Source organism: Microcaecilia unicolor, chromosome 9 (assembly GCF_901765095.1).
Source record: "Microcaecilia unicolor chromosome 9, aMicUni1.1, whole genome shotgun sequence".
Lineage (NCBI taxonomy): Eukaryota > Metazoa > Chordata > Amphibia > Gymnophiona > Siphonopidae > Microcaecilia > Microcaecilia unicolor.
Genome location: NC_044039.1, coordinates 24,337,529 through 24,364,368, shown reverse-complemented (window position 1 = coordinate 24,364,368; position 26,840 = coordinate 24,337,529). Strand labels below are relative to the sequence as shown.

General features: G+C 42.4%; 1 protein-coding gene across 3 annotated transcripts in view; it reads left to right on the top strand.

Annotated features, from left to right (window-relative positions):
- The window catches only part of CDK17 (cyclin dependent kinase 17), a 191,804-nt gene that overhangs the window by 63,253 nt on the left and 101,711 nt on the right, over nucleotides 1–26,840 (top strand). For 2 of the 3 annotated variants that reach the window (XM_030214338.1, XM_030214339.1), the window contains exons 2-3: nucleotides 4,313–4,461; nucleotides 26,113–26,277. In XM_030214338.1, the coding sequence (XP_030070198.1) occupies nucleotides 4,344–4,461; nucleotides 26,113–26,277 (283 nt within the window). In that variant the 5' untranslated portion in view covers nucleotides 4,313–4,343. The remainder of the gene's footprint in view (nucleotides 1–4,312; nucleotides 4,462–26,112; nucleotides 26,278–26,840) is intronic. The other variant, XM_030214340.1, reaches the window with a different exon arrangement.

The window sequence follows — 26,840 nt, the reverse complement described above, 5'->3', positions numbered from 1 at the left end:
ACACAGTTTTGTAGGAGATATTCCAAACAGAAGATTCTTTATAAAATTACCCTAGATTTCACAGTATTTAGATGCCTACCCTCTCAACATTCTTCTGCAGTTCCTCACAATTCACTTGTTGACTAACGAATCAGAATAATTTTGGCACCTTAAAATTTGATCACCTCACTTGTGCTTCTTTTTCAAATCAAATTAATTCTTCTATACTGCTAATATCCCCTTTCCAGGGTTCAGTGCGGTTTACATTCTAGGTGAGACAGAAGCCAATAATGCCAGTGTGAGGTATGAGAAATTAGAGACCATTGGTGAAATGCATGAGACCAAGTACGTTATAGGAATGGATAATGTATGATACTAGGAGGTAGAAGTCAATAATTATGTTGAACAATATAGATTCCAGTATAGGTCCCTGGGACATTCCATTAGCTACTATGTTTTCTATATATATTTTTTGTATTTTGCTGTATTTTTGATATATTTGTACTTTTTATTATTTTTATGATAATGCTGCTGAATGATTTGTGTCTTGTAAACCATATTAGGTTTAACTATATCCAAGGAAGGCAGTATTCGGTGTAAGGCCGAAAAAAGGGGAAAAAAAAAAAAGAACCTCTTAAAATTTTTTTGCTGTTTTCATAGCAATTGCTTTGATCTTCATTGAGAAATTGTACATACTTTAGTCGTCATACATAAATTATGCATTACTATTAATATTTAATTATCTTAATCCTCCATTGCTCCGGTACAAAACTAAGTACCTGAATGTATGTAAACCGCTTTGAATGTAGTTGCAAAGACCTCAGGAAGGCGATATATCAAGTCCCATTTCCATTTCCTTTTCCATCTTAAGCAGTGTTGATGATGTTGTCATTTTAGCATTAATACCTACTAGTTTTACGTGTTAAAAAGTTTGAGCTTAAACCACAGTAAAATAACATCATTCAAATGATACAATTAAGTGTATTAGAATTTTGTAGTCACTGTGAATGCTCAGTGTCCATCCCCAGCTTTAACATAGGCTTTCAATCACTTTGGGAAATTCCTGTCGATGGAGCCCTGTGGCAGGCTATCCCAGATCATCTGCATTGCTTCCTTGAGTTCATTGATTCTTTACGGCTTTGGGTGGAGTTTGTGATAAGCCTCCATCCTTCGTCCCCAGACAAAAGTTTACATCGCTGTGATATCATTAACAGTAAACTGGTACCCCGTTTTTTTCTCAAATATTGGTAGTTTTACAGTGCAAACGTTTTTGAGAACGTGAAAATCGCTGGGTGATCATGCTAAAAAGTCTGTAACTTCGCCATTTTGAACGATAATCTCATTCCACTCATCACATAAACGTAGGTAGTAACAGCAAATAAAGCTGTAAAATTTCATGCTGGTTACTGAGAAAACAGCCAAAAAACTCTAGGGGGTTACATTTTTTTTTTAACCTCACCCTGTAGAAACATAGTATAACGGAACATATTACATCAAATGTATTTCAGTGCTAGGGCACTAGTAGCATAAATCAGATTTGAACTGGTGATCTAGGGGTAAAAGTACTGTTTCAATATATCAAGGGAACCATCTTATATAATAAAATGCACCTCCAACATTCTGAAGCTGACTGCATGGCTGAGGCATTCCTGATCTCTGTATCCATCTCCTGAATTGACATCATGTACTTCTGGGTTCGTCACAAGCAGAAGTGACCAACCACACGAGGTTTCTCGGCTTCAGAATGTTGGAGGTGCATTCTATTAAATAGGATTGGTCAGTTCCTTGAAGCACAGCCAGAGCTCAGTGTCCTGCACAGTAACGCTCAGACACCAGAGAGAGAGATGGGGGGGGGGGGGGGGGCTGACACCAGAGAGGGGGGGAGGTATCTCTGTCTCACACACTCTCTTTCTCACAGTCAATGTCTTTCTCTCTCTCTCACTCTCACACACTGTCTTTCTCACAGTCAATGTCTTTCTCTCACTCTCACACACTGTCTCTCACACACTCTGTCTCACACTATCACATTCACTCTATGTGTCACACAGTCACTCACACACTCTCTTGGTCTCATACACTCGGTCTCACAGAGAGTCTGTGTCTCGCACACACACTCTCTCTCTCGCACACACTGTATCTGTGTGAAACACACTCTCTCTCACACTGTGTCTCATATACGCACTTGCACACACTCTCATTCTCACACACTCTCTCTCTCTCACAGACACACTGGCACCCAGACTCACTCTCTCTCTCACACACACTTGCACATTCACGCTCTCTCTCACATACAGTCACTCTCACATACATTCTCTCAAATATACGCACTCCGAGAAAAACCTTGCGTTTCATTTGTGTCAGAAACGGGCCTTTTTTTTACTAGTTGTTCAAATAAACTCTACCAGTTTTTAAAGCTGCTATGCCTTGTTTTCCATCTTCACTGAACACTTTGTAATTCTATTCAGTCAACTGATTAGCTTCCAAGACAAGCTTTATGCAAAATATCCAGTAACTGTGTCCTCTGGGCAGCAGCCCTCTGTTGCTGCTGTGTATCCCCTAGGCCAGTGGTTCCCAAATCTGGTCCTGGATATCCACAATAAGTATTCATGAGAGAGATCTGCATACAGTGCCTCCACTGCATGCAAACCTCTCCCATGAATATTCACTCATTGTGGATTTCCTGAAAACTTGACTGGCTGGGGTGCCTCCAGGATCAGGTTTGGGAGCCACTGCCCTAGGTATTGCCATGCTTCTAGGCTTTGTCTCTGCTGCCACACCGCCTCCAAAGTGCCACCTCTCCTCCTTAAAATTTGGCATGCCCTTCCTCTGTGGGAGGGGTTTTCATTGGCATGGGCAGGTATCTCTGCTATGTTCAAGGCTCAGTACCCCAAGGTCTTTTGTGAGATTCTTGCTCTTTCTGATTCAGAGCCCATAGATTGAAGTTCAGCTTCTCCAGCCTGGCGAGATCTCTACCCTCACACTCAAATGGCCAAAAGCATGGTAGAAAGAAACAGTAGTCCAAGGTCTCACATGTTTTTGGTTTTTTTTTTTTTACCTCCGTCCTTCCTGCTTTTCTGGTTGTGGTGAAGAGTTTGCCCTCCCTCTTGAACACATTTCTGCCATCTCTTTGTGATATGCAGACTCCAATACATGCATTCTTATCCCTCAGCTTTGAATGATACAATTAGTTTTGTTTTTTTAATCTTAATGTATCCTATTAAGATTAGAGGATACATATACCCGTTTTCGTAAAACCCTAAAAACATAGCTTTTTTAAAATACATTTGATGATAATGCAGGATAAAGAAAAGATTTAAAAAGAAAAGATAATTTACAGCTTGAATTTTATAAATTTTTAGGTTTGGTGTAATTGTTATTTGTTATTAACTTTTTTATGGTTGGTTTGCTGTGCTTTCCTATCAATTACTGGATTTCCTAGATGTTGTTTTTTGTGTTTTTACCATTCTGTTTTGCCAAAGCAATAAGTAATGGTATAGTAAATAAATGATAATAAACGATAAGCTGTTGATTGGGACTCTAAATGGGGTTACAGAACCTGCTTATTGGGGTCATGACCTAGTGGGCTTTCCATAGGTACATCGTTATTCTGCACCTCCAGGGGTGTCACACAATTTTAATTGTCTGCAATCGTGGGGTCACAGGCACAAAAAGATTGGGAAGCACTGGTTTAAATAATAGTGGTATGTAGTTTTCTTATATCAGTGAAAATCAGTTATTTAATTTCTTACATAGCACCAAATCCCAAAAACTATCAAAGCGGCATATATTCAAGTACAGTATGTATTTTTCTGTTCCTGGAGTACGTCTCAATCTATTACAGCTTGTATCTTCTACTCTCCTGATCTGGCAGTTTATTCCAGCCTTTAGCAACAGCCCCCTCCCTTTATTTTCTCACTTAGTTTGCTCCACAAAAATAATCCTTCACTTCTATGGGGCTCATTTTCAAAGCACTTATACTTACAAAGTTCCATATGCTACTATGTAACTTTGTTAAGCCTAAGTGCTTTGAAAATAACGCCTCTAGATGGATTACATTATCATCCCTTAAAATAATATTAAAATATTATGATGGTAAAGGAACGTCTGTAAAAGTATGGAATGTGGTTTGACTTTTTCCCCCTTTGTTTTATTTATTTCTTTGTTTTTTCTTTTTCCCTGTGATGTGAACTTTAGATTTAGTTTTATTGATTTTTGGTTTCCTTTTTTTTTCTTTTGAACTATCCATTTCTTATTTATTAAGTATAAATTTCAAATTCTCAACAGCAAACAATTTCTGTATTACTGACTGATCACACAACTTGTACGTTTGCAGGCCACCAAAGTCAAGTTTCTAACTGGAAAACATGAAAAAGTTTAAAAGAAGACTTTCTCTCACGTTGCGTGGAAGCCAGACTATTGATGAGTCGCTGTCGGAGCTGGCAGAACAAATGACAATTGAAGAAAGCAGCAGTAAAGACAATGGTAGGTGGCCGTTTTAGTTAACTGTTAGGGATGTGCTTTTTTTTGTATTCTTTCCATCCCAACAGAAGTTGGGAAAAAAAATAATGTAAAAGAGATTGAGAATGATAGAGAACTGGATACCCTATATATTGCCCTGCCTCCAAAACTAGTTTCACCCCCCCCCCCCCCCCCCGCCTGCAGCTACCCCTACATGCTGTGGGCAGGGACAGTTTAAGCCACCAGCAATTTTGCACATACTTTGTGTCCATATGTTTTGGGGGGGGGGGGGGGGGGGAGGAGGAAGATTCTCAGTATTCAGAAAGTTAGGCTTGCTAACATTAATGACCAAAAGGTACAGGGATGGTAATGTCTGGACGTTTTTCTGAACTTAATATGTCTATTTGCAGTTCTCTAGCTCCCCCTCCCCACCACCACCACCAGTGTGAATGATCCTGCCTTCCTGTTTTCATTGTAACTAGCAGCAGAGACTGTAGGTAGGATACAATCAATGGGAAGACAGTGGGAGTGGAGGACTGGAAGGCACCTGTAGTCACTGGAAGGGAGGGATGTGATCCTGGAGGAAGTTTCTGTGCTGTAGAAGTGAAATTTCTGCATGTGGTGGGGGTTATGAACCTCCTTCCAAAAATGATCAGATAAATTTCGGTGGGCAAAGCAGTTCTAGAAGCTGCAGTATATATACACTGATTCACTGAAGCATAGTGATTTAAGGAATTGCACCTTTTAAACTGCCTTTCCTTCTCATCTCCTCTGCTGATCACACATAGAAAGCATATGGGGGACATGGGACTTGATATACCGCCTTTCTGAGGTTTTCGCAACTACATTCAAAGCGGTTTACATATATTCAGGTACTTGTTTTGTACCAGGGGCAATGGAGGGTTAAGTGACTTGCCCAGAGTCACAAGGAACTGCATTGGGAATCGAACTCAGTTCCCCAGGATCAAAGTCCACTGCACTAACCACTAGGCTACTCCTCCACTCCACATACATACAAGTATGCACACTTACACACACAGTGCCAAACCCTCCCACCCATGCATTTATATGCAGAGGGGCTTGGAAAAATTTCCTGAGCAATGCTATGCATGCTTTCCCCACTTTTCATTTTGTAATAGTGCACAATAAGTGTTTCAGGCGTGTAACCACAGGTGGGCTGTCCACTTTTGGCTCAGGTCCACCAGCAATGGTACAGCATTGAAGTGGCTCACAAGGATCACCAAACCCCACCCAGCTGACGACATTAACAGTCTGCCATAACTCTTGTGTTCCCAGACCCTGATGCCGGCATCCCACATATGCTCGGTTCTTGTGCATGTGCAGATGAGGAGAGGGGTGGAGCATTGGAGAGGATGTGTTGTGCCCACCCAAAATTTGCTATGTAGCTATGTTACTGGTATGTACTGTTGCTAGATAGTATGTTCTATCTAGTAATAGAATGAGCTGTTAAAAATGAACAGTTTCCTTGTCATCAAGCAGATGAAGCCATTACGTATGGGTTGTGTCCATCAACCAGCAGGGGGAGATAGAGAGCACTCAACTTTTCACAGTGCCTCATGGCCAGCCAGCTCCACTGCCTCTTCAGTATTCTCTATCTCCCCAAGCAGGGTGGCTGCAGCTTCTTCGAGCTCCATCAGAAATCTGCCTGGAGGTGGCTCCTGGCTTGCCAGTTGTTAGCTGGGGTGTTAGAGGCTATAGCAGCTTCACTTTGAGGGCACATAGGTTAGCCCTTTCCCTGCCTTACCCATGCCCCCATGGATGACATATTAGCTTGCTTTTCCCTGTCCTTTCCCACTCAGTGGATGCAGGCACATTGGTTCGCCTTTCCCTGCCTTTCCCACTCATCTGAGCCTCCGGAGTTCTTATTACCTCTGCTTTCCTCACAGCATAAAAAAAAAAAAAATGGAACAGAGGTTTTCCTTTGATTCTTCTATGGGACCGGAGCTGTGATACTCGGTCCAGTGAGGTAAGAGTGTTTTCTAACTCCTCCGGGGTGGGCCCACGATCTGGGCGTTTTGGGCGCGAAACTGCCATTTTGAATTTTCCCACCGTTTTCGGCGATGGCTGCAGAGAATGTAAAGCGCTGTTCCCGGTGTGGCAAGCGCAAATCAGCAGCGGGGCTCTGTAAATCGTGCTGTACAGGTATAAGAGCCAGCCCGAGCATGGCGAGCGATGATTCTTCCCGCTCAGAGCTGGCAGCGGACGCCATTTTGAATTCTCCGCATGGCGCGGCCTCCGTAGAGACGGAGAGCACTGAGCCCGGGGGGGGGGGGGGGACCTCGAATTGAGGCTATTCAGGGAGCGGCTAGCCCCAGACGGGATCTGGGTGCCCAGGGCGAGTTTTTCTCCCCTGATTTTGTTATTTTTGCATAAAGCATACATGCTGAAAAGAGCTCTCCCTCAAGGGTCGTCTGAGGCCCCTTCTATTGTCCCCCCCGGTGGATTCTGGCCTGGGACGGCCCGCTGAGGCTATTTTCCCTGATAATTGGCATAAAGCGTAGAAGGGCTAATTCCCCTTCAGATTGTGGTGCACCTCCTTTCCCCCCCCCCCCCCCCCCCGTGGTCGGGCTGTGAGGATTCGGAGAGTTCTGGCAGGCCTTCGTGATCTGAGGAGCCAGAGTCAGGTGCAGAATTACTACAGGATCTGGATGATTCCTCCGCGGTGAGGATTTTCCACTGTGATGAGCTGCCAGCGCTTATTTCAGATGCCCTACAGGTCCTTTCTATTGAAGAGCCTGACAGTGGCACGGCCTCCTCTGTGAATCCTAGGATGGCTAGTACCAAAAAGCCTGCTCGAGCCTTTCCTTTGCATGACTCCATCCAAGAGCTTATTTCCGATCAGTGGGCTGACCCCGAGGGACCTTTGAAAGTTTCCAGGGCTATGGGGCAATTATACCCTCTGCATGAGGAGCATTTGGCTCGCTTTGCAATGCCTAAAGTAGATGCCCTAGTCACTGCGGTGACAAAGAGAACTACCCTCCCTGTGGAAGGAGGAGTTGCCCTGAAGGATATACAAGACCGTAGGCTGGAAGCAGCACTTAAACGGTCATTTGAAATTGCAGGTCTTGCTGTTCGGGCGTCTGCATGCAGTTGTTATGCTGCTAGAGCCTGCCTGGTGTGGTTGCAACAGGCAGTGGAACAGCCCGGAGATGGAGCGGAGCCCTTCTCGGATGTGGCTCCGCGGCTGGAGTCGGCCTTGTCCTTTTTGGCTGATGGCCTTTATGATATTGTCAGAGCTTCGGCTAAACAAATGGCAGTAGCAGTGGCAACTCGCCGTCTTATTTGGCTACGACATTGGGCAGCGGACATGGCCTCTAAGCATAGGTTGGTGAAGTTGCCCTTTCAAGGCCTTCTCCTATTTGGTGAGGAGTTGGAGAAAATTGTTAAAGGCCTGGGAGCTCCTAAACCCCAGCGCTTGCCCGAAGATAGGCCGAGGCCTTCCTCCAAGGGCCAGGCGGTCCACTCCTCTTACTGACCTCGCTTCCGTGAAGCTAGAAGGTACCGCCCGGGGCGTTCTGCTGGGTTCACTTCTCGTGCCCGTTTTTCAGCAGAGGAACTCCTTTTGCTCGGACAAGCGTTCCGCAGCCACCGGCTCTAGGCCTGGAGTTCAGGGGCAACCCTCTCAATGATGGTGCGCTGGACCCCTCCTCGCTTCCTGTCATCGGAGGACGACTTTCCCTCTTTGCCGAGGAATGGGCCAATATTTCCTCAGATCAGAGGGTTCTGGACCTGATCAGAGATGGCTACAGAATAGAATTCAACGCCCCAGTAAGAGACGTGTTTGTGGAGTCCCGATGCCGCCAAATGGGCGGCGGTAGAGGAGACTTTGCAAAGTCTGATTCAGTTAGGGGCCTTGTCCCCGGTACCTCCCGCCGAACACGGCTACGGCCGAAACTCCATCTACTTTGTGGTGCCGCGAAAAGGTGGGTCTTTTTGCCCTATTCTGGACTTAAAAGAATTAAACAAGTCCGAGTGCGGCATTTCCACATGGAAACCCTGCGCTCCGTCATTGCTGCGGTACAGCCAGGAGAGTTTCTCACGTCTCTAGATCTGAAAGAAGCTTACTTGCACATACCAATTTGTCCCCCGCACCAGAAGTTTCTGCGGTTTGCGGTGTTTCCAGTTCCGGGCTTTGCCTTTTGGCCTCGCCACAGCTCCCCGAACCTTTTCGAAGCTGCTTTGCTCAGGCGAAAAGGTATCAGGGTTCACCCGTACCTAGACGACTGGCTCATCAGAGCAGACTCTGTAACAGAGAGCTATCAAGCTACAGCCAGAGTGGTCTCAGTACTTCAATCTCTGGGCTGGGTCGTCAATATGGCCAAACGTTACCTAACCCCCTCGCAATCTCTAGAATATTTGGGGGCCAGGTTCGACACAGCCTCGGGCTATGTGTTTTTTCCAGAGCTAAGGCGGTGCAAGCTTCAGAATCAGGTCCGTCTGCTCCTGAGGATGCCCCACCCGCGAGCTTGGAACATTGTCCAGCTGCTGGGATCGATGACGGCCATCTTGGAAGTGGTGCCATGGGCGAGAGCACACCTGTGACCTCTACAGTATTCTCTACTTCAACGATGGTTTCCAGTATCTCAGGATTATCAGTGCAGACTTTCTTGGCTCCCTGCGGCCCGCCTCAGTATGGAGTGGTAGCTCTCGGACAGCATGTTGCGGCGGGGAATGCCGCTGGCGCTCCCCGATTGGTGCCTAGTGGTGACAGATGCCAGCCTGAAGGGCTGGGGCGCACATTGCCAGGGGAAGCATGCCCAGGGTCTGTGGATGCCCGACGAGTCTGAGTGGTCTATCAACCACCTGGAGTTGAAAGCGGTGTTTCTGGCTCTTCTGGCCTTTCAAGTGACCCTGGAAGGATTGGCTGTCCGAGTGATGTCGGACAACACAACAGCAGTGGCCTACATAAATCGACAAGGCGGCACTCGGTGCAGAGCTCTAGCCGCGCAGGCTGAACAAATTTGCCACTGGGCCGAGCTGCATCTACAGTCCCTGTCAGCAGCTCACATTGCAGGTCAGAGCAACGTGCAAGCCGACTATCTAAGCAGGCATCAGATCGATCCAGCGGAGTGGGAACTAGCAGACGATGTATTCCTACAGATATGTGCCAAATGGGGCAAGCCAGTGATGGATCTTATGGCGACCAGTTCCAATGCCAAAGTCCCGTGCTTCTTCAGCAGACGGAGGGATCCTCGCTCTGCCGGGTTGGATGCCTTGGCTCAACCCTGGCCCCTGGGCTTGCTGTATGTCTTCCCTCCGTGGCCCTTGATAGGGCGAGTGCTCCTGCGGATTCGGCTGCATCCAGGAGAAGTGGTGCTCATTGCCCCGTATTGGCCCAGGAGGCCTTGGTATGCGGACCTCCGACAGATGCTGTTGGAGGCTCCCTTTCCATTACCTCTGGTTCCGAACCTGTTGTCACAGGGTCCGATGGCCATGGAGGACGCCTGCCGCTTTGGTCTTATGGCATGGCGATTGAGAGGGCGCAATTGAGAGATAAAGGTTACTCAAATAAGGTAATTTCCACTCTCCTGCAGGCCCGTCAGCGCTCCACTTCCGTGGCTTATGCCAGGATTTGGCGCCAGTTTGAAGTCTGGTGTGTTTCAAGAGCGCTTTCTCCGTTGCGGGCTCCTGTCTCGCCGATTCTGGACTTTTTGCAGGATGGTGTACACAAAGGCTTGGCCTATAATTCCCTGCGGGTGCAAGTGGCAGCATTGGCCTCCCTGCGTGGCAAGGTTGAAGGCGTGTCCTTAGCTGCTCATCCAGATGTGGCACGGTTTCTTAGAGGGGTGCTTCGGTTCCGTTCTCCCGTACGGGCACCTTGTCCAGCTTGGAACCTGGGGTTAGTATTGAAGGCCCTTCAGGGGGCTCCCTTTGAACCTCTTCGGCATGCTTCAGAGAAAGATTTGACACTGAAGGCCGTCTTTTTAGTGGCCATTACCTCGGCGAGACGAGTGTCAGAGCTCCAGGCGCTGTCCTGTAGAGACCCTTTTCTGCAATTCTCAGAGTCAGGGGTCACGGTTCGGACTGTGCCTTCCTTCATGCCTAAGGTGGTTTCAGCGTTTCACCTAAACCAGCCTGTTTTTCTTCCCTTCTTTGTTGAGGAGGAGTTTCCAGATTCATTTGGGCAGTTGCACCTTTTGGATGTGCACAGGACTCTGTTGCAGTATCTGCGAATTACAAATTCTTTCAGGACCTCTGATCATCTTTTTGTGCTGTTTGCAGGTCCTCGCAGAGGGTCTTCAGCGTCTAAAGCCACTATTGCCCGTTGGCTCAAAGAAGCTATCTTTTCAGCATATCTGCTGTCTGGCCGGGCTCCGCCTGAAGCCTTTAAGGCACATTCCACAAGAGCGATTTCCTCTTCCTGGGCGGAAACTGGAGCACTCTCTCTTCATGAGATTTGCAGTGCTACAACATGGGCTTCTAAGCTCTCTTTCGCCCGACATTACAGGCTGGATGTGGCTGCCAGGAGGGATGCGCGTTTTGGAGCACAGGTGCTAGGGCGTGGTGTGGCTTGTTCCCACCCTATTTAGGGATTGCTTTGTTACATCCCATACGTAATGGCTTCATCTGCTTGATGACAAGGAAGAGAAAATTAGGTTCTTACCTTGGTAATTTTCTTTCCTTTAGTCATAGCAGATGAAGCCATGAGCCCTCCCTGTATGATTGTCTGTATTGCAGTGATTCTGATTTCAGGTGCTGTTCTTGTTTCCTGAAGCTATATTCCTTCCTTGGGGAGTCTGAAAACAGTCTTCAGGATTCTTGTTACAGTTATAGGAGGATGAGTTCATTCCCTCCAGTTCATGTTTTGGGAGGATGAGTTTATTCCCTCCGTTTATACAAAGTTGTGGACGAGTTTATTCCCTCCGTTTATACAAAGTTGTGGACGAGTTTATTCCCTCCAGGAGGATGAGTTCATTCCCTCCTTTTTTGAGTTCATGCCCTTGTTAAGGGGCCATCGTTCGCTGTGAGGAAAGTTCATGTTATTCCCATTGCGGTTTGCCATACTGCTTTGGAAACTTCAAATACTGAAGAGGCAGTGGAGCTAGCTGGCCATGAGGCACTGTGAAAAGTTGAGTGCTCTCTATCTCCCCCTGCTGGTTGATGGACACAACCCATACGTAATGGCTTCATCTGCTATGACTAAAGGAAAGAAAATTATCATGGTAAGAACCTAATTTTCCCATATTGGTAAATGATCATTCAAATGTTTAGGGGTTGTAAACATAAAAAATAAACTTGTATAATGTAATAATGAGTTCCTCTGTCTCTTTTTCTTTTTTTTTTTTTTGTAAAGCTTGGTAATCAACTGGTCATCTTTCCAAAAATGTAACAGAGACAAAGTCAAACTGCATAGAAAATTGAATAGCTGGATGACAAGAATTAAGCAATTGCAAAAAGCAAGTTTCAGTCCCATAACAAGAAATTATCATCAGTGAAATGTACCCCCATTTTAATCTGGTTGGAAACAAGAGAATGTTTGTTTTATCCAGTTCTTTTCAAAATTACCTGTGAACAGATTAGCCAGAGAAGGAACCATGGCGCCTTAACGGCTGTTCCTGAAACCTGCTCATACAAACCCCTTTCGTACTAAAAAGCTTTTTTGTTAGTGCAGTACTTGTCATGCCAAACAGTGAAATTGTATGTGTGTGTGCATTGGGGCAGTTGCATGTGTGTTGGAAAAGTTAGCTTTTCTGGGTGGAGGCAGTTTGCAGGGTTGTGTTTTTTTTTTTTTGGGGGGGGGGGGGGGGGAGCACAACTTGCAGGGTGGTGAAGTATATCCGGGTGGGGGAGGGGTAATTTGAGAAGGGGCTACTTTGAAGCATTTTGGGAATTGAAGCAGTTTACATGGTGGTGCAGCCTCTGTGGAGTAGTGTTTGGAGTGGTAGTTTGCAGGGGCCTTTTTTGGGTGGTGGGGAAATTTGGGAGATGGCAAGGCAAGTTACATGGGTCTAGTTACTGGGGTAGGGCCGTTTGCTGAATAGAAAATAGGGAAAGGTAATTTGAAAGAAGGAATTCCTTAACTGCTATGTTTCCCTTGTATGTAAGTTTTTATGCTACAGAAGCTGGAGTTTCTTCTCCCATAGAAATACTTTGGGCCATTTGGTTGGTGGTGGTGGTGGGGCTTATTTCTGAGGACCCCTCCCCTCCAACCTGTGATTTGGTCCTTTTAAGCTGGCTCAAAAGGACCAAATCACAGGTTGGAGGGGAGGGGTCCTCAGAAATAAGCCCCACCACCACCACCAACCAAATGGCCCAAAGTATTTCTATGGGAGAAGAAACTCCAGCTTCTGTAGCATAAAAACTTACATACAAGGGAAACATAGCAGTTAAGGAATTCCTTCTTTCAAATTACCTTTCCCTATTTTCTATTCAGCAAATGGCCCTACCCCAGTAACTAGACCCAGCAAATGCCATTTTATTTGTTTTTCTCACATGGCAAGTTTAATCCTGTTAAGTTTCAGACCTTTATTTGCACCGACAGACAGACATTTTTCAATCTTTTTTTGGTTTTTTTTCCAACTTTTGATTTGGAAAAAATAAAAACTTATAGGCCTGCATTTAACAGTCATCTTATTCCATTTAAATATTTTTATTATTTCTAGTATGCAAATAAAAATGATAGTGTGGAGTCCATGGATGGTTACTTTGGAAACTTCAATAAGAAACAATAAAACAAAAAATGATATGGCGTGGAACATGGAGACAGTTAAATGTGGGCCTGTGATTATAAATGGGATGTTAAAGCAGCTTTACAGAAAAGTATATTGCTACGAGTCCTAGGTATACTGGTCTTTTTCCAATCATATACATTGGCACCTAAGTTTTATACTGTAAACTGGTCAGTGAGTTTGATAAGAATTTTTGATATTCTGACTTCTTTTTCTGTTGTAATTTTGTGTGTGGTATTCCAGTTGAATAAACAAACTGAACTACTGTGGACTTACGGCTTAGTCTTGTGACAGCAATAATTGTGTTTTCTCTGCTTTGAAATCGGATGCGAAGTTTATAGCAATGCTGCACCTGCAGTTTATGAAATAGAAGCATACCACAGTGATGCTCTGCATTTATCAGCTGATTCTTCTTTAAACATAGATATTGTGGAGGCAGTTTTTATTTATTTATTTGTGACATTTATATCCCACATTATCCCAAACAAGTTTGAGTTCAATGTGGGTTACAATAAACAGTATAGAATACATAACAAAGAATAATGCATAAGAAAGTAATTTGTTGTAAGAATCCAGTTTAGCAATACAGAATCATAAACATACTGGGATAGCTATTTTAGAAGAATTCTGTGCTGTTTGAACATGTAGAAAGCAAATGTACATGTTTAAATCAACGTGAATGTTTTAAATGGCAATTTTGCCACGTATGTATAAAAGTGGCATAATTTGTATACTTGTACAACATCTGTGAAGAAATGATTAAAGCCAAGCTCTGAAGTTCAAATGTTTGGCAAAGAGAGGTAACTTTAAACACCTGACATGTTGGCATATTTCCATGCCTCCCCTCTCCCACCTCCAAACTTTGTTTCCAAGCGCAGGCCCAAACGAAGTTAGTGGACACCAATGAGGAAATTTTCTGAGATTATACATATATTGCCGCCTAAAATATACAGATATCTTGAAGGTCTGTCTAAACTGTGGTCAGAGTATACGTCCTCAAATCTCTGTGTTCTACTGGCATACAGGTATAAGTAATGCCTTTTTTGAAATTGCTACTTCCTTTTCATCCTTCTAGACCTGGGGTTCTCAACCTAGTCCTTTGGGACATACATAGCCAGTCAGGTTTTCAGGATATCCACAGTGAATATGCATGAGATAGATTTGCATATAACAGAGGCAGTGCATGCAAATCAATCTCATGCATATTAATTGTGGGTATCCTGGCTTGGTGTGTCCCAAGGACTAGGTTGAGAATCCCTGTTCTAGACCAATCCAGATTGATGGGTTATACCACCCTACCAGCAGATGGAGGCAGAGAAGCTAATATAAGAAGTGATACAATCAGGAACTTGTCAGTATTTCTCTGTCTTCAGCAGATGGTGCAGGTTGGACTGGTGTGTAGTGGAGTAGCTAATAGTTAGTGCAGCTGCCTGAGAACCTGGGGAACTCGGTTCGATTCCCACCGCAGCACCTTGTGACTCTGGGCAAATCACTTAACACTCCATTGTCCCAGGTACAAAACAAGTACCTGTATATAATATGTAAACCGCTTTGATTGTAACCACAGAAAGGCAGTATATCAAATCTGATCCCCTTTCCCTTTCAGCAGGATTCTTCAGGAGGCCTGACTTCCGAGGGCATAGTCTGTGGCCTCTGGCCCTGTTGTCAAGCCCCTTGGCAGGTATCAGCTCTCAGGGAGCAGTCTATGGACCTTTATTCTGATTGAGTCTGGAGGGATTTTTGTCCTTGCAGTCCCAGGCCTTAGGCTCGCCACAACTCTGTGGCCTCTGCCAGTAGGGTGAGCAAATTTTGTTCTCTATACCCCACTGTAACTGGCGAGTCTATGCGCAGATAGAGAAAATGAAAAAGGAGAAGAGGAAACAATTCTCCCTCTTCCTTGAGGGCAAGCATTTAATAAAAACCACCAGGATTGGATATTAATACCCACCCAAAGAAGGATTTAGCTTTGGCACTAAAGGCTACTGACAGAATTGTAAGATAAAGCTCAACATTATTCTTCATTCATAAGCATGCTGATATCACAGGAAATGTAGTATTTGTGCTTAGTGTGGCCACCTTGAAGAAGAAATAATGTTTCAATAAAGAAGGCCTGAACCTGGTAAACAAATTTCCTGGCCAGCATCTATCTTTCTAACCTGGTTCTGCCTTGCACCTGATTGGACAATAAAGACCAATTTCTGATTTACCCATTCAGTACCAGTGAGTTCTAATACATCCAGTTAGAGTGATTACTCAATGACAGTGGTTCCCAAACCTGGTCCTGGAGGCACCCCAGCCAGTCAGATTTTCAGGATACCCACAATGAATATTCATGAGAGAGATTTGCATGCATTGCCTCCACTGCATGCTAATCTATCTCATGAATATTCATTGTAGATATACTGAAAACCTGACCTGCTGGGGTTCCTTCAGGACCAGGTTTGGGAGCCACTGCTCTATGATATGGAGAAATTGTTTGCATAAAGATTTAGTATCCTCTAGAACTTCAGTAGGTGTTAAAAGTCTACCTAATCTCAAGAGCATCGACTGACAAATGAACTAGAAATGCCTACTGAAGTTTGGGGGCTATTAAATCTTTACACATGGAGAGAGCTCCAGGTTTAGACAGTCTGTAATTCTGGAGGAATTGCCCGCAACTATGCATTGCAGAATTTAATAGTTTCTGCACAGATTATCTTGAGCCTGTGTGAGGTGGAACCGTGATTCATATTCAGCTGCTGCCACAACTTGCTTGCAACGCGTAGTTCTGACAGAATGGCAATGAGATGCTGCAGTCCTGTGGTGGTCTTGCAAGACTGAGAATAGCAAAAGATTTGGGTACCATACTAATTGCACTTTGCTGGAGACTACTACTACTTGACTTTTCTAGAGCGCTACTAGGGTTACGCAGTGCTGTACAAATTAATAACTAAGGACGGTCCCTGCTCAGAAGAGGAAGGCCACGGCAGCAGCTGACTTGTGATTTACAGACAGCTGCACCAGTGATTGAGAGAGGACACTGACTCTTATCTAGAGAGTAGTTGTGCCAGTTCTTATCTCAAAAATTGACACAACTGCTCTCAAGTCGGTGTCCTACCTTTTAATCTCTAATTCACAAGTATGGTCCTAAACCTTTTTCTAATTAATGGGGTCTGCATCAACAATTCTGTATTCTTGTCTTTATTCTTACTTATTGTTCTTTCCTCCTGAGCCTTCGTCACGCAGTACGCTAGCAATCTACTTTATAATTTTTTTTCATAATGTCTGTTTTAACTAGTAAGTTTGAAGTCTATCTCGTCACTGCTGAGACTATCGAAGTTAAGTTATTTCCTTCTGTTTAGAACCTGAGGCTTTATGCAACAGCTCCAGTTTTTGAATTTGAGCACTGCATTTTTTTTTTTTTTTTGCAAATTAAGGGCTCCTTTTATAAAGCGCCACTACCGATTAGCACGCTGAATGCGAAACAGCCCATTCAGTTCCCATAAGCTTCTTCACATTCAGTGCACGCTGATTGGTAGCACTGCTTTGTAAAAGGAGCTCTTCAATATTATCAAAGAAAAAACATAAAATTTCATACATAAATTAAGGAAAAAATTACAGCCCACATTGTGGAGATTTGATGGAGATCAAGGAAAGATCAAAAACTAGAAAACAGGAACAAAATCATACCTTTAGATTCCTATTGTTTGACATTCTCATTTGCTTTACTATTACCCACATTATCAGAATCTTGCAAAGGCTTATCCATCAAGAAATTCTCTAATTGTGTAGGATTGAGAAAAATTTAAGATAGAAGCAAGTAAGTACTTTACAGGGAAGCTTCGGGAAAAGTGTGGCCCCTACAGCCAAAACCTTAGGCCTTAAATGCATGAACGTTTTCCTTCTTAATTGTGTTGGGTTTGCCACTTCAGGAAACATAACAGGTTGACCCCAAAATTAGGAATTACTGTATAAACTAGATGGCACTGAAAACTGGGATAGGAGGAAGAACGTGCGCTTCAGGGAAGTCTCACTGTAAAGCCCAGGAAGATGTGCCGATAATTGTGTAGGGGCTGTGTCAGCAATTACTTAAGGGGGAGGAAGAGGTATCTCAGGTGAACTGGTGCATGCCCACACAGTGCATTGGGACCCCTCCCAGGACTTGATATCTAAGAGGGCAACCCTTTTGGTTGTTCTGGATTCACAACAACATATAAAGAAGGTGTTGATTTATTTTTTTCAAGAAAAATATACCACTTTATAATGTCAGGTTATCAGCAGGAGAGCAAATATCAGTAAGGTTTCTTCCAGGTCTTTGAGTGGAGGAGTAGCCTAGTGGTTAGTGCAGTGGACTTTGATCCTGGGGAACTGAGTTCTATTCCCACTGCAGCTCCTTGTGACTCTGGGCCAGTCACTTAACCCTCCATTGCCCCTAAGTACCTGAATGTATGTAAACCACTTTGAATGTAGTTGCAAAAACCTCAGAAAGGCGGTACATCAAGTCCCATTTCCCTTTCTCTCTGTCCCTTATGACATCACAATATCAGAAGTGAGCCAAGTATCGGGCAATCAAGCCACTGTGACATCACTGATGAGGTTGGTTCTTATTGGTGGAATGAGTGGAGGAGTAGCCTAGTGGTTAGTGCAGTGGACTTTGATCCTGGGGAACTGAGTTCTATTCCCACTGCAGCTCCTTGTGACCCTGGGCAAGTCACTTAACCCTCAATTGTACAAAATAAGTACCTGAATATATGTAAACCGCTTTGAATGTAGTTGCAAAAAACCTCAGAAAGGTGGTGTATCAAGTCCCATTTCCCTTTCCCTTTCTACATGTGTGTTGAGCTCCTCAACCCAGCCCTCCCCCACCCTAAAAAAAAAAAAAAACCCTCTGAAGTCACTGTGAATATCCTCAGGTTTAGAATTTCATTTTCCTTTACTTTGATTTCCTGCTGCATCTCTTTGAAGCATGTTTTTAAAATCTAGGCTAAGATCCTGAAATCTGGTCCACATCACTTTGACTCTCTTGCGAGGAATCTTGTCAGTTGAGCCCAGGCATAGGCAAGGCTGGATGCATCCTTTGCTACCCATTGTGCGTCTTTGTGGCTTCTTTCGTTTCATCAAGTTTTGCTTTATGCATCATCAGGGTGGGCTTTCTCCTTAAAATCATCTATTTAGAGGATGAAATAGTTTCAATAGAGAGCTGATTTTTTTTATTGAAGGGGGATCACTTTCCAGGCAGCCATCATGGCTGTCATGTCACTTCTATTCTCAAACCACTTGTAATACATTTCATCTTGGATCACTATTGCAGATGCGTTTTCAAATTGCATTTGAAACTGTTCGTATGATTTAAGAATCCTCACAAATGTTCTTTTTTCCTAAGTAACATCTCGCTTATCCCTATCATGAAAGAGAAATTCTAATGTAATTTGCCTTAACTATGTCATTGCAAAAAGAAAAATAAGAGGGGATGGAGAATAGCAGCCTGACTATAGTTGTCATTTTGATCTAAAATTAGAAATAAAATTAAATACTGCTTTCCTATCTCCAGAACAGCAGGTGGTTGCCTTTGCTTCCTTCATTCAGACAATGAAGCAGGCATCTGTGCTGGAAAAAAATGCAAGGCCTGTATCAGTGCAGACCATTTTTAGAAATCTTTAACTAATTAACCTGGATATAGTTCTCTGAAAAACTGCTCAACTGTGATTCTACTTTTGAATTACTTAACTAAGTTTTATGACCCAAGGTCTCAAATAGCAATCTCTTAATCTCCCTTTTTCATATCTTTGTTTGATCAGAAGCATGTTCACATATGTTTTTGACTTCAGGCCGCTAATACAGTAGAACATGTATGAATTTGTGTTCTTTTGTAGCTTGTGTTTTGTTTATTTTAAGCAGCTTAAGGCCCGATATCAGTCCATTTCATTATCCTTTACAAGTGAGATAGTACTGAAGCCATAATTTAATATTGTAACTTTGATGTTTATGGGAGAAAAGGGGGAAGATGGGACCCAAGACTGTCAATTACTTGAAGGGAGACAAAATGTTATTAATGTCTCTCCTTTGGATGCTGTATCTTGCTAAAGATGTAAGAAGACTTGAAGCGGTCCAGAGGAAGGTGACAAAAATGATATGATTGGAAGACCTGAATATATATATACCCTAGAGGAAAGGAGGGACAGGGGAGATATGATACAGACATTTAAATACTTGAAAGGTATTAATATAAAACTAGAGGACATGAATTGAGGTTGTGGGGTGTAGACGCAGGAATAATGTCAGAAAACATTTTTTATAGAGGGGGTGGTTGATGCCTGAAAAAAGCTGTGGCAGAATTCAAAAAGGGTGTGGGATGAACACAGAGAATCTCTAATTTAGAAAATTAGGCAGGCTGCTGTTCTCCATCCCCATCTATTTTTCTTTTTGCAACTTAAAGGGTTTTATATGTGTTTGCATGTCAAGTTATGCTTAGATGGCAACTCTAGCTATATCAGTTAAGGCTGGTGCTGGGCTGGCTTGTAAGGTCTGAATCCCCCATATAGCAATCTGGTTGTAGGGTGGGCTGGGGAGAGCTTCAATGGAAAATCCAGTGGTTTGGGATGTGAGGACAGTGCTGGGCAGACTTTTAGGGTCTGTGTCCTGCAAATGACAAGACGGATTCAGATAGACTGGAGTGGGCTTTGACGGCAACTCCAGTAGTTGGAACATAAGGACAGAGCCAGGTGGACTTCTACGATCTATGCCCCAGCATCAAAGAAAGACTATGGTCAAGTATATAATATCACGTGCATTGATGATTTAATATTGAATTGATAATAATGAATGTAACTGTTGGTCAAACTGGATGGACCATTCAGGTCGTTACCTGCCGTCACTTGCTATGTTACTTGTTAATACCGACTAGAGAATGACACGGGGATGGGAACCTGCAGTAACTGCGGGGATGGGGGTGGGGATAGGGAAAGAGCCCATGAGGACAGGAACAAACTTCGTCCCCGTGTCACTTTCTGCTTTGAAGCCTGTTAATGAACTGGACTGTTTGTTTAATTGATGCAGACGACAATATTTTGATTTTTTGGAAAAACAAGCAAACTTGCTTGCCACAGCTAGCAAACTTTGCATGTGGGATTCTGTACATCCTGCTACCAGCACATCTTCTATTGCAGGAGGGACTGTGAAAGACAGGAGAGCTAGACTGAATCCTGAGATTGCTGATTACTTCTTATTCATCCACAGATTAAAAAATCATAACAGTTCTTCATAGGGCATATTTCTCCCCTCTAGGGCATACAGAAGGGTTGTAATTTGTACCCCTGGGCAATTTAACGGGGTAGATTAGGATTCCTTGGGGTAGAAGTCAGCTATTGTTGGGGTTGGAAGGGAAGAGGGTGGTGGTGGAGGTGGAAGGGTTATTATAGCTTCTAGTTCTTATTGTTTTCTGTTTGTAATTTATACACAACAGTTGCACAACATATTGTTCCTTTTTATACTTTAATAAAAAGATTTAAATATAAAATCATAATTGTTCGAGGCTTCTGCAATGAGAACGGAGCCTACGGGGATGGGACAGGGCAGAGATGGAGACAAGGGCCTGCGGAGACAGGATGGAGACAGAACCCACGGAGACAATTTTTGTCCCCGTGTCATTCTCTAACAACCCGTCTGATTTCTCTTAGTTTCTTGGGTTTTTTTTTTTACTACATGTCATAATCATGCTATAATATTTTTTTTTCAAACACTGGTAATCAACAAAATTTAAGGTAGTATTCACTTCCCCATGCACACTTTCACTCTCCTATATCAGTGTCTGGTTTTGTATATGGAATACCTCAGGGATCCCCACTCTCCCCCTTTTTATTTAATGTGTTCCTGTCTTCTTTAGGCTTTTGTTAGAACAGGCTGGTCTGCAAACTTTCATCTTTGTAGATAATATTACTATTCTTATTCCCATTCCTTCTCTACTGGAACAGTCAAAATCAATTATTTCTGTTAGTATAAATGTAGTTGAGGAATGGATGCAAAAGCATTTTTTAAAATTAAATATTGATAATACCAAATTTCTTTTAATAAGAAATAAATATAATTCCTTTGCAGGACACCTTCATTAAAATACTAAGGAATATAAATTTGTTTCTGAAATTAGAATCTGATGGTATGTTATCCTTTGATGCTTATACCCATTTGCTCATCAAAAAAACTTTTATAGTAATGAGAAAGCTACATGGGATACGTAAATATTTATGAGAATATTCTTTTCAACTTCTTGTTCAGAGTCTTATATTTTCTCAAATTGATTATTTTAATTTGACTTTTGTTGCTGGTCCCAATTCTATTTTGCAAAAACTGAGAACTATTCAAAACACAGCTGTTAGATTGATTTTTTTCATTAGTTAATACTGATCATGTTTCACCATATCTGATCCATTTACTTTGGCTCCCTTTTGAAAGTAGGGTACTGTTTATATTTTATTGTATTTCATATAGGATTTTGCATGGCTCGACACCTTCGTAGTTGTATTTTTTTTCTGATTCTCTGAAAATATTACTTATTTTTTGCCTAAAACTTACTATTTTAGTTTTCCTAACTCAAGAGGTATGAAGTCGAAGTGTTTGACTAATTCATCATTTGCTTATCAAGCTGCCAAACTGTGGAAAGAACTTCCCAGACATATTAGACATATCTGACTTTAGACTTTTTAGGAAAAAAACTAAGAACATTCTTGTTCAGTAAGGCTTATTCTTCTAAATTTTCGTCTACTCTTACGCTTTTATTTAACTGCTTTTTTTTTTTGTAATTCCTGCTTATTGTTTCAGTTTCTTAAATGTGATCTGCGTTGAACTTCCTTGAAGGCATATACGGAATACAAGAAACATATCAAAACAAAGTGTCCTACAGGGTAGCCACGTAAAAAATCTGTTGTGCAGTCCCTTTATTTTTCATATAAAGATGGTGCTTATGCAGTAACTTGGGCCCTGATGATCAAAGGTAAAAGTGGGTGCTAGAGGCCACTGCCGCCGGACTAGCGCCTGCATTTAACAGCGCAGAATTATCAGAGGGGTCTGGCTCGGCAAACGACAAGCATGCACTTCGCTCTGATCGTACGGGCGGTATACCGCCTTAAACCTACGCCGGCTCAGAGCTGACATTAGTGTTAATGCTCCTCTCTTTCCTCCTCCCCACCCCATTAGTCCTGGGGGGTCCAATGACCCCCCGGACCCCATCCCCACCCCCCAATGGCTAAGGCTCCTCTCGCCCTGGTGGCCTAGTGCCTCCCCCAACCAACCCTAGCCCCCTGGACACCCCCTCAGACACAATATACCTTGTGGTCCAGCGGTACTCTAGTTGTAGCCCTCCCAGCCAACTCTAGCTCCACCCACCAGCCTTGCAGTAATTTGATTTTCAGCAGGAAAATTTCCTGGTGGTGTTTGCAGGACTATAGGGAGTCATGGATAGCATGTGTGTGCATGGTATGATTTTATTTTTTTTAAAGAGATATTGGAAAAGAAGCCATTTTGTAGCATGAGCCTCCTGCAACCCCCTCTTGCCACAAAAGTACAAATTGCTCTCTGTGTCAAGATATTTATTTGTGTTTTCTTATATTCCATATTTTCCAAAAATTAATTTGTTCAATGTGGCTTACAGTTAACAAACAGGATTACTTTTGTAAAGATTCTACACAGTTACATTTAATGATAAGATTGCATTCACAAAGATATAACCTCAATCTCTTGAACTCTTAATTTAAAAAAATTTTGTGAAGATAAGTTTTTAGGTTTTTACGAAATAGTAGATAATTATTGATACCTCTTATTTCCTTGGGAATTAGGTTCCACCATTTAGACCCCAGATAGTTTAGATTTGCTGTGTGAATTGACTTATGTACCACGTTTTTGTAGCTAGGGAGATGGAGACGCAAATAGTCTCTCTTGTTTTTGGATCTGCATCCCTCCTTGATAGATCGATTAAGTCCATCATATAATCTGGTGCCATTCCAAACAAAATTTTAAAAATAAGGGTACATGTTTTAAACATTAATTGTGCCCCCTCATTGGGAGCCAGTGCAATGTGAGGAATAACGGGGTTACCTTTTCGTACTTTGATATGTTATGTAAGTCTTCTGTGTATATATAGTTTGATGCAGTTAGTACTTTGACTAGTTCATATTATATTTTAGTAGGGGAGAGTACCTGAGCCAGGAGTACTTGGGAGAGCAAATGTCATGTTCTACTATTCATTACCAAGTGACTTCCCTCACTTAACCTGTCTGACATGGGAGGAACATGATTGTGTGATTTGAATAATGCAGCATAAAACAAGAAACTGGAAGCACAAGCAGAATGGGAGACCCCAGTGGATAAGGACACCAAGTTAAATCCAGCAATGATGGGAGAGGGCACACTAGGTGGGCAGTACCGCAGGGGAATGTCTAAAGAGCTTCGAGCTTCGACTTGAAAAAAAAGATGGCTGAGGCGGGATATGATTGAGGTCTACAAAATCCTGAGTGGTGTAGAACGGGTAGAAGTGAATCAATTTTTCACTCTTTCAAAGACCAGGGGACATTCGATTTGAAATTACATGGAAACACTTTTTAAACAAATAGAAGGAAATATTTTTTTTACTCAAAGGATAGTTAAGCTCTGGAACTCGTTGCCGGACCATATGATAACAGCAGTAGCATATATGGGTTAAAAAAAAAGAGGTTGGACAAGTTCCTGGAGGAAAAGTCCATAATCTTCTATTGAGGTAGACATGGGGGAAGCCACTGCTTGCCCTGGGATTGGTAGCATGGATTGTTGCTACTATTTGGGTTTCTGCCGGGCACGTGATCTGGATTGGCCACTGTTGGAAACAGGATTCAGGGCTAGATGGACCATTGGTCTGACCCAGTATGACAAAGCTTATGTTCTTATATTCTCTAGAACAGGAGTAAGCAGCTCCAGTATTTAAATACCCCAACCTGCTAGATTTTCATGTAATCCATTAAAAAAAATATGCTGTTCGTATGACCCAATAGAGAGCTACAACAAGCCATCCTCATTGAGACTATAGTGGGCACGATGAAATTGGGCTAGCTGAGGATATAGCAAACAGAATCAAATTTCCAAAATTAACTCAGGTATCTAAATATGCATGCTACCTTTCAATAAAGCAGCAGTTTTATTATCAGCTATTAGCTTGGGTTGTTCAGGATACTAGAGATGGAAATGGTGAGAAGCCAGGTTGATCATGGCAGGCTGTTTTGGGGTTCTTTTAATTTGTGTCCTTAAATTAGCTGTACTAACAGAAGAAATAGTAAACTAGTCAGTCAGTAAGAGCCAGAATCATCGATTTACCCTTTAGTTTTCAATTATTATTTAACCCTAATATAAAGTATTTGTTTAGAGATTTCAAAAGCCCCATCAACTTTGCCACTCCAAATATTATCATATCTGAGGAAATTGAGGTGCTTCTCTTACCCCTTGTTTTCATCTTATCAAAACATTACAAATGGTGTGTGAAATAAAGGGTCATTATAAATTAGATTTAAGGATGAAACTACCTGAAAGTTGACATTCGGAGGTAACTTCTTCAACAAGTTCTTAGGACCTTTTCCTCATCTTCTAATTGCGACTAATCACTCGAGACCCCATTTCTTTTATTATTCAAGTTGGCATATATACCATTTAAAGTATAACTTTTTGGTGCCATCTCTTCATCTTCTTTTCCTATTCACAAATGGTATCTCTAAACCAATATTTCCTATAAGCTGCAGTAGGAACCACCAAAACTTATATCCTCACCTGGTGCCACATTTCCCAGTTTGAACTGTATGGGACTCCATCTTGTGGAATTCAAACCAAGAAATGACACCAGGCAAGGAGAAGGATGTTGCTGGTCCACACAGCTTAGAGGAAGCAACGTTCTAAACACTATCTTACTTAACCAGAATAAAATAGCTTCTATGATATCTGTTATTAAACCAACATATCCTTTGGCCACAGAAACAGGCCAGTTTTCAAACCATGTGGGCCTGCAAACCACTTGCAGAGGGTCCATGCTGTCCCTGTGTACTTTGTTGGTATAGAGTAGGTAGGGTAAAGAAATGGGAATTTTCATAATGAAATCCCTGCACCCACTTTACCAACCCCTCTCGCTGGCATTGTCCATTTATCCTGCAGAGAGAGCAGCTTTCAAAGGGGTTTTTCCTGTTCTTAAACACCGATTTACTTAAAGGAGAAATTTTCATAGGGATTTCTACAACTCCAATATAAGTACCATGCCAACTGATTTCACTATTCTAAAACAAGGTACTGATATTAAAGGAACTGTAATTAATCCAGTACACACAAAATATTTTCCTTCATCGTATTAGTTAAAGTTTACAGGTAGTTGAAGAGAATTGTAGGCAATTTAAATATTAGCTAGAATAAGCACTGAAGTAATCAGAGTTTTGACTTCTCTCTTTCTTCATTTGCGTGTTATTGGAAAAACAACAAGAACAAAACCAGAAACTAAAGGAGCTTAAAAAGAAGTTTCATCATGTCCTTTAAAGACTCGGAAATCATCAGTTACCAAAGTTCATTGGAAAAAAAAAAAACAATGAAAGTACATGTGAACTCAGACGTTATTAGGTAAAGACATGGATAAAAAAGAAAACTAAGAAATTCAAGATTTTAATTGATATTTTCTGGTCTGTAACCTTTATTCCTACAAAACGTGCATGGTTCATTAAGTCTTTTGGCACAACTTCAGACACTGGAAATCATAATTAGTACCATGAAATCTTGTTCTTGGTGTGTTTAACAGCTCCTGCTTGTAATAATTTTCCATTAGAGAAATTATATTCTTATGTGCTCCTTAGTATGCCCGATAACAAGAAAATGTGATTACATATAGTAGATGGAGATCACCTGTTTTTTAACTTATTTTTTTTCTCTTTTCTCCCTCTCCCTGTCTCCCCTCTCCTGTCTTCATTATTCTGGTATTGCTCCTGATTCATTGGGATGGGCATATTGGGACTAATAGAACCCATTGTGAAGAATGGCAGGCCTCCAACATCTCACAGTATGCACTCCTTCCTTCACCAGTACACAGGATCGTTCAAGAAACCCCCACTGCGGCGACCACACAGTGTCATAGGTGGAAGCCTTGGTTCTTTCATGGCCATGCCCAGAAATGGAAGCAGACTAGGTAAATTTTGATCATCTTTGTGTGTTTTTTTTTTTCAAAATTTTATTAATACAGGTTTCTGTTTAAGTATCAGGTGATTTTGTAGATTTCTGCCTTAAAAAAGGAACAGTAACGTTTCAGTTGTCGTAGAAACAGTGTTTTAAATGAAAATTTTATTGTCTCGTATTTTTTAAAAGAGGAAAACAAGCAAGCATGTAATATTATTATAATTATTATTTATTGCATTTGTATCCCACATTTTCCCACCTATTTGCAGGCTCAATGTGGCTTTCAGAGTTTGGTTATGACATAATCATTCCATGTTATCAGATACAATTAGTATTGTACAAAGATTAGGGTAAGGGAAGAGAGAAGGGAGATGTTAGGTAGGATAGAAGGTGGACTTTAATAACTGGGTAGATTAGTGAGGTAGTTTTGTAAGGCTATGGGTTCTCTTTGTAGGCCTTGTTAAAGAGATGTGTCTTCAATGATTTGCGGAAGTTAGTTATTTCATCAATAGCTTTTAGGGCTGTAGGTAATGCATTCCATAACTGCGTGCTCATGTAGGAGAAGGTGGTGGCGTG